Source organism: Lolium rigidum, chromosome 7 (genome assembly GCF_022539505.1).
Source record: "Lolium rigidum isolate FL_2022 chromosome 7, APGP_CSIRO_Lrig_0.1, whole genome shotgun sequence".
Lineage (NCBI taxonomy): Eukaryota > Viridiplantae > Streptophyta > Magnoliopsida > Poales > Poaceae > Lolium > Lolium rigidum.
Window position 1 is genome coordinate 183,596,001 of NC_061514.1, and position 15,092 is coordinate 183,611,092.

The 15,092-nt window shown below is 44.8% G+C and overlaps 1 protein-coding gene across 1 annotated transcript; it reads left to right on the forward strand.

Annotated features, from left to right (window-relative positions):
• Window positions 1-2,866: 2,866 nt before the first annotated feature.
• LOC124669995 (phytosulfokines 4-like) lies at window positions 2,867-3,409 on the forward strand. Its single transcript, XM_047206517.1, has 2 exons — window positions 2,867-3,007; window positions 3,117-3,409. The coding sequence occupies exons 1-2, from the start codon at window positions 2,867-2,869 to the stop codon at window positions 3,240-3,242; spliced, it is 267 nt and encodes an 88-aa protein (XP_047062473.1). The 3' UTR covers window positions 3,243-3,409.
• Window positions 3,410-15,092: the final 11,683 nt, after the last annotated feature.

Here is a 15,092-nt window from a genome sequence, read left to right on the forward strand (position 1 = left end):
GACAACACTCTCTCCAGGTATCGTCTTACAATCAATGCAGGCGCGTCTGTCTTCTCTTCTAGAGAGGACAAAATCAATCTGGCTAGAGTGTAGACCACTACTGAACGCCACTAGGTGGGATTCTCTCTTTCTAAAGAGGGTGTTAGCTATGACCATGTCATAGGCTAGAGCGAAGCTCAGGGCGTCTTCTCCTTCTTGGTTCATGATGCCATAGCCAAAGCCCACATGCACCCTTTCAAAACCTGTGTTAGATGTACCCACATGGCCATTGAGGTCTCCTCCTATGAATAGCTTCTCACCAATAGGTACCCTCCTAACCAAGTCCTCCAGGCTTTCCCAGAACTCCCTCTTGGTGCTCTCATTGTGGCCTACTTGTGGGGCATACGCGCTGATAACATTGAGGACCAAGTCCCCAACAACCAGCTTGACAAGGATCATCCGGTCCTCTTGCCTCTTGACGTTCACAACTCCATCCCTGAGGCTCTTATTGACCAAGATGCCTACTCCATTATTGTTTGAAGTTGTCCCTGTGTACCACAACTTGAAACCAGTATCCTCCACCTCCTTCGCCTTCTGTCCCTTCCATTTGGTCTCTTGGACACATAGGACATCAACACGCCTCCTCACCACCGACAAAATCAATCTCTTGTTCTCTCAGCAAATCTGACAGAAAGACACTGATACCCTTCTTACCAACACCCCTGCAATTTAAAGTAGCTCCGATCATAGATACTTGGAATTTTGTTTCCTTCTTCTGGTTCCAGTCACAATGCCACACAAAGGGTGGTCATTAGAGACTTTCACCGAGGCAACACTTGATTTGGAATGTGCTCCTCTAGAGGCAACACCTGATTTGGCTAGTGTCTCTCTCAAAATCAAATCGATGTGGTACTATCATCTCGAAAAACCTAGGGTTCAAGCAAACGACAGAGGAACTGGATAGAATAGCTACTTCTTCGTAAATTGGGGCGACATATACATACCTTCCGCCTCCATTGACTGCACAAGAGAGAACGAAGATTAGGGCAACTAGCCTCTCGCGAGAACCAGGAGAAGAGAAACATGACAGAAAGGGGAAGGGACACACAAGATGACTCTCGGGAATGAGGAAGAGGATAGAAAGGGGAAGGGACCCGGAAGAACTGCAAAGGAAGCAACCTACCCCCGAAGGAAAAAAGTGGGCCAGCCCAAAACTAACGGGCACTCGTAATCGCAAGCGTTGGGGGTTACGCGGTGCGTCAAATACGATTTGCCCTCCCGGCCCCATTGGTTGGTCCTGTCGGCCTCGCTTATAAGCCCACGCACCGCCAAGGCCCAGGGGTACAGGTTGTGCGGATTGGAGTCGATAATCCAGTGGTGGAGGAGATGTTGCAGATGCGTGCGCAGGCGCGAAAGGAGCGCGATCCCTATTCTCCGCTCAACGCGGGAGCGAGCGCTCGCTCCGCTCAGAGCGGGATAGAGTTGGGCCGGCCCATTAGCGACGGAATTGTTTTTCGTTCGTTTTTTCTTCTTCAGTTTTCTCATTTTCTAATGGTTTTTATTTGGTTCTGCTGGTTTTTTCTCTCCAGTTTTTGGTTTTGCTGATTAGTTTCTGAACTTTTCGAAATTTGAACTTTTTCGAATTTGAACGTTTTTTAAGTTTGAACATTTTTAGATTTGAACATTTTAAAATTTGAACAACTTTTAAGTTTAAACAATTTTTATTTTGAACATTTTTAGATATGAACATTTTTCGCGTTTAAACAATTTTTAGATTTTTAATTTTGAAAAATGTTCGGTTTTGAAAATTGTTCTATTTTTAAATTGTTTGATTTTATGAAAATTGCTTAGATTTTTAAAAAATGTTTGTTAAATTTAAAAATCGTACAAATTTGAATATCTGCCAAAGCCGAACAAATTTTAAATATGATCAATTCCAAAATATAAACACATTTCAAATTTAAACATTTTTGAAATCCAAACATATTTTGTATCTGAACTATTTCAAAATATGAACAAATTTTCAATTGAACAAGTTTCAGATCTAGACAAAAAAAATTAAATTTGAACATTTTTCAGAGCCGAACAAAAAATTATATATCAAGATTTCAACATCTGAACAAATTTCTCTTTGAACAATTTTTAGATCTAAAGAATTTAAATTTGAAAAGTTTTCACATATAAACATTTAGTTAAACATATAAGAGAAAGAAAGAAAAATATACAAAAAGGAAATTTACCAAATCTTACGTAAACATCAGCAGGCATCCTAGAGCACGTACGTAAGATGGGCCAAGCCCATCTTAGACTGCCATATCTAATTCCCTAAGCGGAGCCGGCCGCTATCATCGCTTAAGGCGATCTATAGGAGCTCCCCGAAAGGAGGCGCAGCAAAACCGCTGGACATGCAGAGAGAGCCATGCGTTGGCGAGAGTGTACCCATGAACCGGACGCCAGCCGTTGAGCACGCGCCGCATGCATGGTGTTCGTCGTCGTTGTTCTCAACAACTTCTCGATCCATCGGTCGCAAATACTACTCCCTTTTAGCATCGATCATAACCGTCGGCAGCTAATATATGCCTACACGGACAGTCCCCGACAGGCTGGCCTGCGCACACCAGGGGGGCCAAGTATCAGCGGCTCTACGCGACGTTCTCACGCATCGATCCAGATGCAGACGCGTGTGGCAGCCAGAGGCCGTTCTCGATCGAGCGGCGCGCTCGCGCGTGCAGGTCGGCATGCCCCGGCCGTTTCCCCCCTCCACCGCTTTAAATACCATTCCGCTCCGCCCACATTATTCACCAACGCCACCGCTCACAAACCTGCACATACCACTCCATCCCATCCATCCTTCCAGATAACTAAGCAGCCGCGTCGGCCGACATCCATGGCGAGGGCGACGACCCTGGCGCTCGTGGCGGCGCTCGCCGTCCTCCTCATCCTGTCCTCCGGCCCGGCTCGGGCCGCAGCCGCCCGGACCGCGCCGGCGGACGTAGCCGCAGCAGCCACCAAGGCATCTGCCAACGAGGTATGACATTCATACACCCCACGATCTACAAAGTTTCCGTTGATTCATGGCCGACTTCGCCAAACGATATCTGATCTTTCTCTTATCGATGCCGTCGTGTTTCCATCAGAAGGTTGCGGAAGACCGAGAGTGCGAGACGGTCGCCGGAGAGCAGCAGCGGGAGGACTGCCTGGCGAGGAGGACGCTGGCCGCGCACACAGACTACATCTACACCCAGGACAACGGACACAACTAGATATAGCCTGCGTACATACATGCCTCCATGCTATATGATGCATGCATAGCGCATGTATGTACTGGCAATGCCTCTTAGCTAGGCTTAATTTCGGCGTCTCATAAAAAGGAATGAAGTTATGCGAGAATTAAAGTTGCTTAATTTCTTGCTCCATATAAAAACGGCTGTATATAGTACATGGATATGCCTTGATTGCTCGAGGTGGATTGATTTGTGCGCTCTAGCTGCTCGTTTCTTTTTGTTTATTGAGAGAGAATACAATACTTTATTGACTAAATAACATCAATACACAGAATCTTCCGGATGCAATCCGGAACAAAATCAGAAATAAAACCTGAACTATCACAAGTTCTAGCCAGAATGTGTGCAGCTTCATTCAAAGAACGCCTAACATGACACAAGTGTATCTGAAATGAAGCCCGCTAGCATGTGTCCATGATTTTAAATAGCCGGCTATAGGCTATAGCCACTGCCTCCCAATACAGCTAGCCAGGTTATAGCCGGTTATTTAAGGACTTTGGCACCTTAGTCGGGCTATAGCACTTAGCCGTATCATACGGGAAAGACTATAGCGTGACTATGGCTATAGCCGGCTATTTAAAACAGAGCATGTGTCTGATCTCTGTCACCACCGAACCAACTTGTGAAACGATCCGGGACAGAAGAGCTCTCAGCCGCTTGATTAAGGATAGACACAACCAGAAGCAAAGATCATCACCCTCTCGAAGCCCTTGTCAAGGGTGATTTGACACCATTCGACGGAGTGCCAATGCCTCCGCAAGTTCATACTCCTACCCCTGACTCCTGAAATCCAACCTTTGACACATTTTACCGAACTTTCATTTCCCTACTCATCGGTTTGACGCCAAAACTGTGAAGGAATCAAGTTTTGCTTTTCTACGGCAGTCGGAGCCAAACTTGACCAAAACCCATGACAGCTAGTTCAGTTACATATAACGCCGAAACTGGCCAAGTTTCCACACGCTCCATTTAATTCACCAAGTCTCCCACGATTCATCTTCATCGCAAACTGTTCCCACACAGTGCAAATGGAACAAAATCGAACAGTCACGAGGGAATTTAGAACGCTCTGGTGGACCATGATGACACCCAAACGATCCAAACCAACAAGCACCTAAACAAATCAGAGAGCCAGCCAGTAGCTCCGGTAGGTATACGTGCTCGGTGACACAGGCAATCTTCTGGACGCAAGAAACGGCCGGCAGCGAAGACTTTCCTGACGGAAGGAACGCAACAGGTCAAAACAACCGACGAAGGACAGCATATACTAGGCCAGATTGGGCGTCAGATTTTGGGCAGCGACAACGGGAGCGTTTGAGTGGTTTGACCTCTGCAGATGAGCTCAGGTCAGCAGTTTAGTATAGTGTATGTAAGGTTGACGACAGCTACGTACCTGCACCTGGAAGATGGATATGCAGATAAGTATGGGCATCCTCTAGAACGCTCTTGTTGGTGACATCCGGGCGTGATTTTGACCTTTGCAAACTAATTCATTCAACGGCGAATAATGTCTCTTTAGTAGTACTTGATTAGTGATTAATTATCATTAAGTAGCTGACTGGGGATAGCACCTGTTCATGCCTTACTGGCTCCGGCGACCTGCCTCCTCCTGAACACCTGGTGTTCATTGCATATAGACGTTTACATGTGTTTTCTCGGTTCTTAGGAGGTGGAGGTAATTGCACCACAGGTACAAGAACTTGCACCCTATGTGCATTTTCATACAAAAACTTGAAAAGTGTGTTCAGGTGGTACAACAACTTGTCCTGGATGTGCACCGTTGGTACAAGTGGTCTCTGGAGCTGCCACGCGTCCCTGGTCAACCGTCAAACCGTTTTTGCAGAAAAGTCCTTACAGAATGCGAGAATCGCGCGCGACCAGAAGCAGTCCTCTCCTCTCCGCTCGTCTCTTTCCCCTTTCCTCTCCTCTCCGCTCGTCTCGTTCCCCTTTCCTCTCCACTCTGCGGCGGCGACCAGAAGCAAACCCTAGATGCATGGCGGACCAAGGGGAGGGGAGCATGGACAGCACGGGCCGGATGCCGCCGCCAGGGTTTGCCCGTCGCGGAGGGCCGCGGTGGAGGGGCAGGCCCGTGGCTCCTGCTCCTGCTCGTGGCCGTCGCGGAGGGCTGCGACATGCGGTGGCGGAGGAAGGCCATGGCAGCAATGCGGCGACGAGAGGAGAGGGTTGCGGAGGAGACTCGGCAATGGAGGTACGAGAAGCTAGTCCGAAGTAGATGCTCCTATACTCGCTGCCTAACATCGGAGGAGGAGAGGGCGGCCATGGCAGAGCCCAATTGCTGGCGGCCGGCAATTCCAAGCAATCCGGAGGAGCAGATTGGCGCCATGGAGGCTCGGTGGCCAGCCTGCGGCGGCCTCCCCCGCCACCACCCCGACAAGACCGAAGGAGGAGGACAAGCGCATCTAGAAGGAGGGAGATCTGTGGGCGAGGATCACAGGTGAGTACTTCTGGAAGACAGCAGGAGGATCATCGTCTCCATCTACACTGGTGAGTTAATTTTCTGTGTATGCTGGAATTGGTGTGTTAACTGAAATTCAGTTTCTGAAATTGGTGTGTTAACTGAAATTCAGTTTCTGACTTGGTTGATGTTTGTTCTTACAAGCGAAGAAGAAACTTGAAGAGGAGAATGCATTGCTGCTGATTGAGCTAAAAGGGTTGGAGCTACGGCTAGAGATGAGGAAGGCGAGAGAACAAGAAGTTGTCTGAAGAAACATAGCCGAGGAGCTTAGAAGGAGGGATTGGAGGGAATGTGTAATTGTGTGCTTGTTCTCTGTGTGCTTAGTGCTTGTTGCTATGATCAATGTGAGGTAGAATTGGGAAATGTAGGTGGAATAAATATCAACTATGCTTGTAACCAACAATGCTTGTAACCATGCTTGTTTAGATGAAAACCATGGTTGTAACCATGCTTGTTTAGATGAACACCATGCTTGTAACCAACTCTGTTTATGGAATAAATATCAATCTTTGATTCAGTTCCAACAAGTACTTGCTTTGCATTCAGGCATCAGTAACAGAGGAAGACAAATTGTAGGGTTCAAACATCATTTCGAGTAACCGATAGCATTCAAGTGTTTACAAATATAAATATGATCCTAAACATCATTCAGTTAGAACATTACAAATTCATCACTCGAGTCTGTGTCGACTAATTGGAATTTCTTCAGGATTGTCACTTGGGAATGCCTCATTCAAATCAGGCAACTCATTTCTGGGTTGCTCATTTCTGGGTTGCTCATCACCAAAAAGCAAGTAGTAGGTTGATCCTGGACCTGTGTTGTAACCTCTTCTTCTTGCATTTGATGAAGTTGGCACAGGTTGGTCTGTGATGAACTGGCCTCCTCTGCCATATTTGGCTCTTTTCTTTTCCTTCCTTTACCTCTTCCTATTTCACTTGCTCCTCCTCTGCCAGCTCCTCTTCCTCTTGCACTTGCACCTCCTCTGCCAGCTTGTCTTCCTCCTCCTCTTCCTGTTTCACTTGCTCCTCCTCTGCCTCCTCCTCTTCCTCTATCTGCTTGTGCATTAGCTCTGCCTCTTCCAGCTTCTCTTGCTCCTCCTCTGCCAGCTCCTCTTCCTCTTGCCCTTGCACTTGCGAGTGGTTAGCCTTGTAGGTGGTAGTTCCTCTCTTGCGGACACTACAAAGGCACTTTCTTCGGGTAATGGTTGTTGCACTCTTGGTAGAGGGAAGTGAGGTCTGCTGCCTGTTGAAACATTGGTTGACACATTGGTACAGGGAAACATTGAATCAAATAACATAGATTGAAAAATTAGGCTTGGATCATGGAGTTACCTCTTGGCCCATTTGATGCACCGAGTGTTCTCATTTGATGCATTGGATCATTTCTAGGGTCGGGAGTGATAGGCATTAAGTGTCTGCATGACGAAGGATCATCCACATCATCATCTTCCACATTGGTAGCTCCATTTAGGTTATCCAATACCCACTTGGCATGTCCTTTTTTATTATGGTTGGGGTTTCCACACACGGAGCGATGCATAGTCACACCTGCTCTTGTGATGGATTTGACTCCATGTTCCTCCTTTTCCTCTGGAGTTTTCCTTCTGTTCTTCTTTGGTCTTCCCATGACAGAACAGATCAAACTCATGGACTTGTCTACATGTGTTCAGCAAGTGTGCCTTCTGTTCAGCTTGTGTGCTGATGCCATTGTGCTGCATCCTATAAATGGCATCCATGTACTGAAGCAGAAATGCAAGCAAAGATGGACAATGCCATGAGTTGGAGGAGGAGCACTGGCTCTACTGGTGCCTCTGGCTCCGGAGATGCCTCTCGTCCGAAGTGCTTCCATGGCTAGGGCAGACAAGCACTTGCTAGTGTATCGTAGGAGAACCTTGGAAGAGAGGGAAGCTACTGCTGCAAGACGCAGGGAGGAGGAAGAAGCTGCTGCTAGGCTGAGGGAAGAGCAAGAAGCAGCTGTTACCCTGAAGCAGCTAGGTGAGTGCTTTAGGACTACACGAGTCATCCAACTTCCAACAGGACAGGACCAAAACCAACGGACAAACTAAGAAGGTACCATGTGTCACCAAATCTTGAAGAAAAGGTGAAGAAGCTGGAGTTATGTTGTCTTTGGCTGAAGAAGGGCATGAAGAAGATGAAAGAGGCTCTGAAGATTGGTAGAGGCAAGGACAAGGGCCAAGTTTATCATAGGAAAGGTTAAAGCAGTAGGCATTTAGTTTGTTGCTGTTTCAATCATCTAGTTTGTCTGAATAAAAATGTAAGGCATGAATAAGTAGGACCAGTGTTGAGTAGATAGTGACATACCTTCTGTCTGTCACTCATGATAGTGAAAGGACCAGTGTTTGTAATCCCTAAATCATCCCTTAGTGTTGTCAGGAACCATTCCCATGAGCTAGTGCACTCAACTTCTACTAGTCCCATTGCAATAGGATAGATGCGAGTCATTTGGATCAATGCCTACTTGCTTGTCAACAAATTTCCTTTGTACCTTGTTTTAATGTGACATCCATCTATGCATATCAGAGGCCTACATCCTTCCAAGAAACCCCTCTTGCATGCATCATATGACCAATACAATGTGGCTAGATGCTCTTTGGGAACATCATCTGCAGCTTCTTTAATTTGATTGGTGCTCAGGAAGAATCTTGATCCAGGATTTGCTCTCCTCAACTCCTGCCCATAGTCACATAACAGGGCAAACTGCTCCTTTTCATCCCCATGGATTATGTTAAGTGCTTGCCTTTCTGGCCCTTCCCAACTTAAATCTGTTTGGGCACATATTGAATTTCCTTTGTACTTTTGCTGCAAATGCTTTCAAACCAAGCTTTTGGTTATCTCTGAATTCATCAATGAATATCTGAGTAAGGAAAGGAGTTGTCAGTGACTTCAACTCCCAGTACCTCTCACAAGTGTGCTCACTGCAATGCTGTCTCACTACAATGGCTCCCTCCCTCCTCTCTTCTGAAACCTTGATCATCCAAGGACATCCTTCCTCACAATGAGCATCAAGCCTAGTTGCTTCATTCCTTGACTTCCTAATCTTTACTCTCTCATTCACACCATAAGCTGTCAAAGCCTTCCTAAATTCAGCCATGCTAGAAAATAACATTCCAACTTTGAAGACGGGGGTTGCCATGTCTACTTCGAGATTGAATTCTTTGAACCTGTATTCCAAAAGCTTCGCTGCTCATTGCTCGATTTCAGATTATCATGGTCAAGCCCGAGCATCATCCTCAAACTCAACAATGTCTGTGCACTCATTGTGGTCATTAACATCTTTGTCAATGTTGTCACGCAAACGGATCATCATCACCATCTTCAGCATCATAATCAACTGTCATAAAAGTCACTCGTCGGTGTCGAATCATCCTCATCCTCACTTTGTGGTTCTCCCGATGACGGACATGCGGATGACGAGAGGTTCTTCATCAACAATCTCTTTCTCTTGCTCTGTTTCTTCTCCACCTGCAGGTGTATTTCCTTGGAATTGGCACCACTACATCTGTCCTCAGCCCACGCAAGAAATTGTTGTGATCAACCATAGCCGATGCAGTGTCTTCACCTCTCTCAAAGCTGCCATCATTGCAAGAATGTCACCATCATTCTCAATGAGACACAATCCATCTCTCATGTCAGTCCCAGGAACACACCAGTAGAACTTTGTTCTCTCTGTCATTTCATTCCCTCCTTGCTTAAGAAAATCCACAAGCCAGAGAAGTGAGAAAGTATCAGTGTTGCAATTGTCAAAGAAATCCACAGTCCCACCAATGTACTCCAAATGCTCCTTCAGACCACAGAAAAACCCATTGTGCTCAAACTCAACAGTAAATACTGTCGGATCATGTGCAGGAAGTGTCAAAATTCAGTTAAAAATGCAAGTGTTAAAATTCAGTTAACTTGTGCAGCTTCCATTTGGTCATAAACTTCATAAAACATGATGGATTACTGCTACATTGTTACAAACACAATAGCAGCAATGGAGTAGATGCAGGTCCGAGCTGATTCGACTTATTCATCATAAAAAATGGCAGCTTTTCCACCTCTACATTTGCAGTTAAAATTCAGTTAACAGTTAGCTTGTGCAGCTTCGATTTGGACCTAAGCTTCATAAACTAGATGGATTACTGCTACATTGTTCCAAACACGATAACACCAATGGAATAGAAGCATTGATCCGAGCTGATTGGACTTGTTCATCACACAAAATCGCAGCTTTTCCGATCAACGAGAAGGCGGCGCCTCACATCAACACCTACCATCTTCACCAAAACCTTCCCCAAACCTATCCCTAAGCGAGTACAACGACGTCTCCCACCGATTTTGCGCAGCTAATCGTCCACACATGGCTAGATCGGCCCCACGAAAATCCATGGCCGTGGAGGAGAAACAAAGAGAAGAAGACGAGAAACAGAAAACGAGGATGGCCACGAGACGTACCATACTGCGGAGGTTCGTCTCGCCACTCTCGCCGGCGTGGATCGTCCGCCATGTCCGCCGCCGCCGCCCACGAACTCGGCTGCGTCCTCGCCACCCACGACGAACGAGAAAGAAGGAAGGCTACGTCGTGCGCGTGATTTCTGCGTGGTCGTTATACAGAGAGGTGGGAGGACCTCTTCGTAATTATCCAGTTTGCGAAACGTTGCGATGCAAAACTTCCCCTCCCGCCTCCAAACTGCCACGTGTCGCCACCACATTCAATTGTATGAACTATGCACATATTGGACAAGTTGTTGTATGAGTGGAACACGTTTTGGAAGATGTTGTATGAAAATGCACATACGATGCAAGTTCTTGTACCTGTGGTGCAATTACCTCTAGGAGGTGACATATAAGTTAGATTATAAGGTCTTATATGCATGCGACCCTGACATAGTTAGTGACATGGTTAGATTAGACGAGCAAACCTGATTACCTGATTGATGGCGACAAAGGGAGTTGACCACCGCTAATCAGGATTCATATAGCTGCGCATATTTCCCAAGAGGCTATCAGAAGTGTGTATCCTCCCTCCTCTGACCAATACTCACCATCACATATGGGTGCCCAGGTATGAATATGCAACCTGAAATCATGCAGCGTTAGATACAAACAAACTTCCAGTCAAGCAATCTTTTATTACGAAAAGGATGCTGGCAGTAGACAATTCTTGCACACGCAAGTAAAAGAACCTGCGGTTCTGGAGCATTGTAGCTCGCCAGTTGATTCCGTACAAACTACAGATCGGTGTTCTAGAAAGGGCTCAAGCTTGAAACATGCGGGAGTGAAAATGAGAGAAGCAAAGACACGCAAGAGCGTGAGAAAAAATTCAGAAGCCCTCAAAAATTGACATGGTGATGCCGATGTACCAGGCTTCACTCTGAAACTCGGTCAATGAGAATTTTCAAAGCATCGATTCCAGAATGGGGTTTAATGTTACTATAGTATACGTTTCAGCCATTCAAGATTCAACATAATGTTCTAAAACTTGTACGTGATAAACCCACGTTCATCTTAGCAGTGTGGACAGAAAATTTAACTAGTCTCTAGTTTGCGATCTCAATATGTTCTCTGGATTCATTTCATGATGAGAAAATTGTAATCAGCATTAAATCCCTTCCAGGACTCCCAAACAAGGATCATCATTATTAACACAACATAAAAACATACCATCAATTGGACAGATAATTTCCCCGTACAATAATATAAACCGCCTGGTATGGAAAGAGAAATTTTCTGAAGGTGTCTTGACAACTCGGTAAGCACAAAGTGCAGTTTGTACAAATGGGGCCACGGTGAAACAGAAGCAAATAACACCATTGCAGAAATGTGGATATTCTGAATGTTCAGGCAGACAGGCAAGTTGAACAACCAATAGATAATACAGATCTAGCCTAAGAAATTACGGATAAAACAGATTATGTACTGAATCATGTGCATCTACCTAAGCAACCAAAATCTCCACAGCTTCTATTGAACACCTGAATAATATGCTGTTCTGAGCAGATTTCAAAATATTTAAATAGCTGAAACAGTAGCCCTTTTTTTTGAGAGAGAAATCAGTAGCCCTTGTTAAACATCATATACAAAAAAAAAAAACACTACCCTGTATTATTGGTTGTAAGAATGAAACAACCTCCACTTGCCATCGCCCAACATTTTGCATCAGTTTTGATTTGATTGATTAGAAGTTGGATTGGTCTGTACTCATTTCTGAACACACACATGTTTCTTTCTTGCCAAATCACCCAAGCCGTGAGCGTTGAAGCTCTTTTTAGTTGATTCATGCAGTCTATCTGAAGCCTGCACCCACCATTCTCTGAATTTGCTATCAATCGAAGGGACAGCGTGGGTGAGGTCTGCCCAGTTCAGAGTAGTGCTCCAGATGATGTTCACGACCGAGCATCCAAAGATGCGTTTTCTTCTGCCGAGTTGCAATTGCAAATCACACACTTCTCGGTATGCGGCAACCCTCTCTTGGCTAGTCATCAGCTGTCTATGTTCTGGCACGGATGAACAGCCGGCGCCCAAGACCCCCAAATAGCAGCAGCTAGGTCGCACCGTGTCGATCCAGTGAAGTGTGCGAGATATACAGATTTCGCTGAGTAGATTCCCTTCGGCTCCCACGACCACTTCCAAACGTCGGAAACATTGGACAAGTGAAATTTCTTAGTTCCTTCCAAAGCGTTAGCGCCTGATGAAAGGCACTTATCGATATTTGTTTCTTTATATCATCCATCCAGGTGCTGTTAGGCAACCCTTCCGCCACCATTCTTTTGGCCTTGACTGTTGGGTTGATAAGCTTGTAGACATCCGGAGCCACTTGTTCCATTGTTTTCCCATTTATCCATTTATCTAGCCAAAAGTAAGTCTTCTCCCTGTTGCCCACAGTAACAGTTGCGGCGGCATTTAGAATTTGTCTGACTTGCTCATTAAATGGTGAGGCCAAATTATTCCATGATTTCTCCTCAGTTCTCAAACTCCATGCCCATCTCACCTGAAGCGCCACGCTCATGATGTCTAAGTTCATAACTCCCAAACCTTCGGACGACAAACGGTGCTCCAATTAATGACAATGTCCTCCAATGACGGAATCTGTCCCTTTCCACAAGAAGGCCCTTCTAATTTTGTCAATGGCTCTGAAAACCCATGGAGGCGGGTCCAAAGACATGAGATGGAAAATAGCAATAGCACTCAACACCGATTGCACAAGTATAAGCCTTCCACCTTGTGTGAGCATGTACGTCCTCCACGAAGCCAATCTGCTCCTTACTTTATCAATTAAAGCTTGAAAGTCTTCCTTTCTTGCCTTTCTCAAGTGTAGGGCAAACCCAAGTACTTGACAGGAAATTCTGCAACTTGACAATTCAATATTGTGCTGAGATTTTCCGCTGATCCATCTCTAGAAAAAATAGGTAAAATCATACTCTTGGCCATATTGCATCTCAAACCGGATGCTCCCCCAAAAATGTCTATTATGGCCTTTGACATCTCTGCTTCGACCCTTGAGGTTTTGAGAAATACAATGACATCATCTGCATAAATAGATAGGCGTTCTGGTATAGGATGACTTGCTGGGAATGGTGCTAGAATTCCCATAGTTTCTGCTTTATCAAAGAGGAGACTGAGAGCATCCATAGCGATGATGAAGAGCATTGGTGAGAGAACATCTCCTTGACGCAGCCCTCTCGCATGCCAAAACCATATTCTCACAAAAAAAAGGAACATAACACTGACCAGCAAAATTATCAGCATATAGGCAAAGCGAAATTACCAGAAAATTTCTTCAACTGTATGCAGGGTTAGATTGTTACACAACAAATAAGTCTACCAATTACCGAAGTAGCTCTTTCTGCTGCTCCTGATACTCACTGATCAAGACTCACTGATCAGAGAAGCACATATCAGAAAAGCACAGATCACATATGGGGTGTGCAGGTATAGAATATGCAACCTGATTCATACAGGGTTAGATACAAACAAAATTCAAGTCAAGCAATGTTTTATTAAGAAAAGGATGCTGGCAGTAGACAATTCTTGCACATGCAAGTGAAGAACCTGAGGTTCTGGAGCATTGTTACCTGTAGGCACTAGCTGCTTGTCGATTCCGTACAAACTACATATTGGTGTTCTAGAAAGGACTAAAGATTGACACGTGAGGGAGGAAAAAGGAGAGAAGTGAGATACGCAAGTGCGTGAGAAAATTTCAGACCTGGGCCTGAGAAAAATTCAGAAGCCATCCAAAATTGACATGGAGATGCCGATGTACATTTCCAAGCTTCACTAACCTGCAGTCAATGAGATTTTTCATAGCATCTACAGTATTTCAGAGTGAGGTTTAATGCTATATGTATCCATGCCAACAATACAAGATTCAGCACAAGGCTCTAACTTGTAAGTGAATAAGCTCACTTTAATCTTTACTATTACCAACAGAGATAGAAAATGAACAAATTTCAAGTTTGTGATCCCCAAAGGTTTTCTGGATTCAACTTCATGATGAGAAACTTGTAATAAGAATCAAATCCCTTACAGAACTTCCAAACAAGGATCATCACTGGTAACAGAATATGAAGTTATGAACAGATACCATGAATCAGCAAATAATTTCCCTGTACAGCAATTATAAACCGCCCGCCTGGTATGAACAGAGGAAGTTTCAGAAGGTGTATTGACAACCCGGTAAGCACAAAATGCAGTTCATACAAGTGAGAGCACGGTGAAACAGAAGCAAATAAGGGTTATTCTGAATGTTCTTGCAGACAAGTAAGCTGAACAATACATACAGATAAAACAGATCTAGCCTAAGAAATTTACTGATATACTCCCTCAGTTCGAATTATAAGATGTTTTGGGCATTTCAATGTAGACTACATAGCGACTGAAATGAGTTAACAGACACAGCAAAATGCGTCTAGATACATACAAATTCAGAAAAAGCTAGAACAACTTAATATTCAGAACGGGCTGAATCATGTGGGTCTACCTAAACAACCAAAATCTCCACAGTTTCCATTGAACACCTGAATAATATGCTGTTCTGAAACAATTAGTAGCCAAAACCACATATTTTCACAAAAAAAGGAAACGTAAATCTGAACATATAGGCAAAGCGAAATTAAGAGAGAATTTCTTCAACTGTATGCAGGGTTAGATTGTTACACAACAAATAAGTCTAGCAATTACCGAAGTAGCTCTTTCTGTTGCTCCTCTCCATTTCCGAAGCTACAATTTCAGCATATTCTATACTCTATTTGCTGTACATAAATATAGAAACTGCTTGCCAAGAGATGAAATCAGGGGCCCTTGTTAAACATCATATACAACAATACAGTAACCAAAACCATATTCTCACCAAA

What these genes read in the sequence shown, in the direction of transcription:
- LOC124669995 (XM_047206517.1), top strand. Translation starts at nt 2,867, where the DNA reads ATGGCGAGGGCGACGACCCTGGCGCTCGTGGCGGCGCTCGCCGTCCTC. An exon ending in CCAAGGCATCTGCCAACGAG is followed by an intron (nt 3,008 to 3,116) that starts GTATGACATTCA and finishes TGTTTCCATCAG; the next exon opens with AAGGTTGCGGAAGACCGAGA.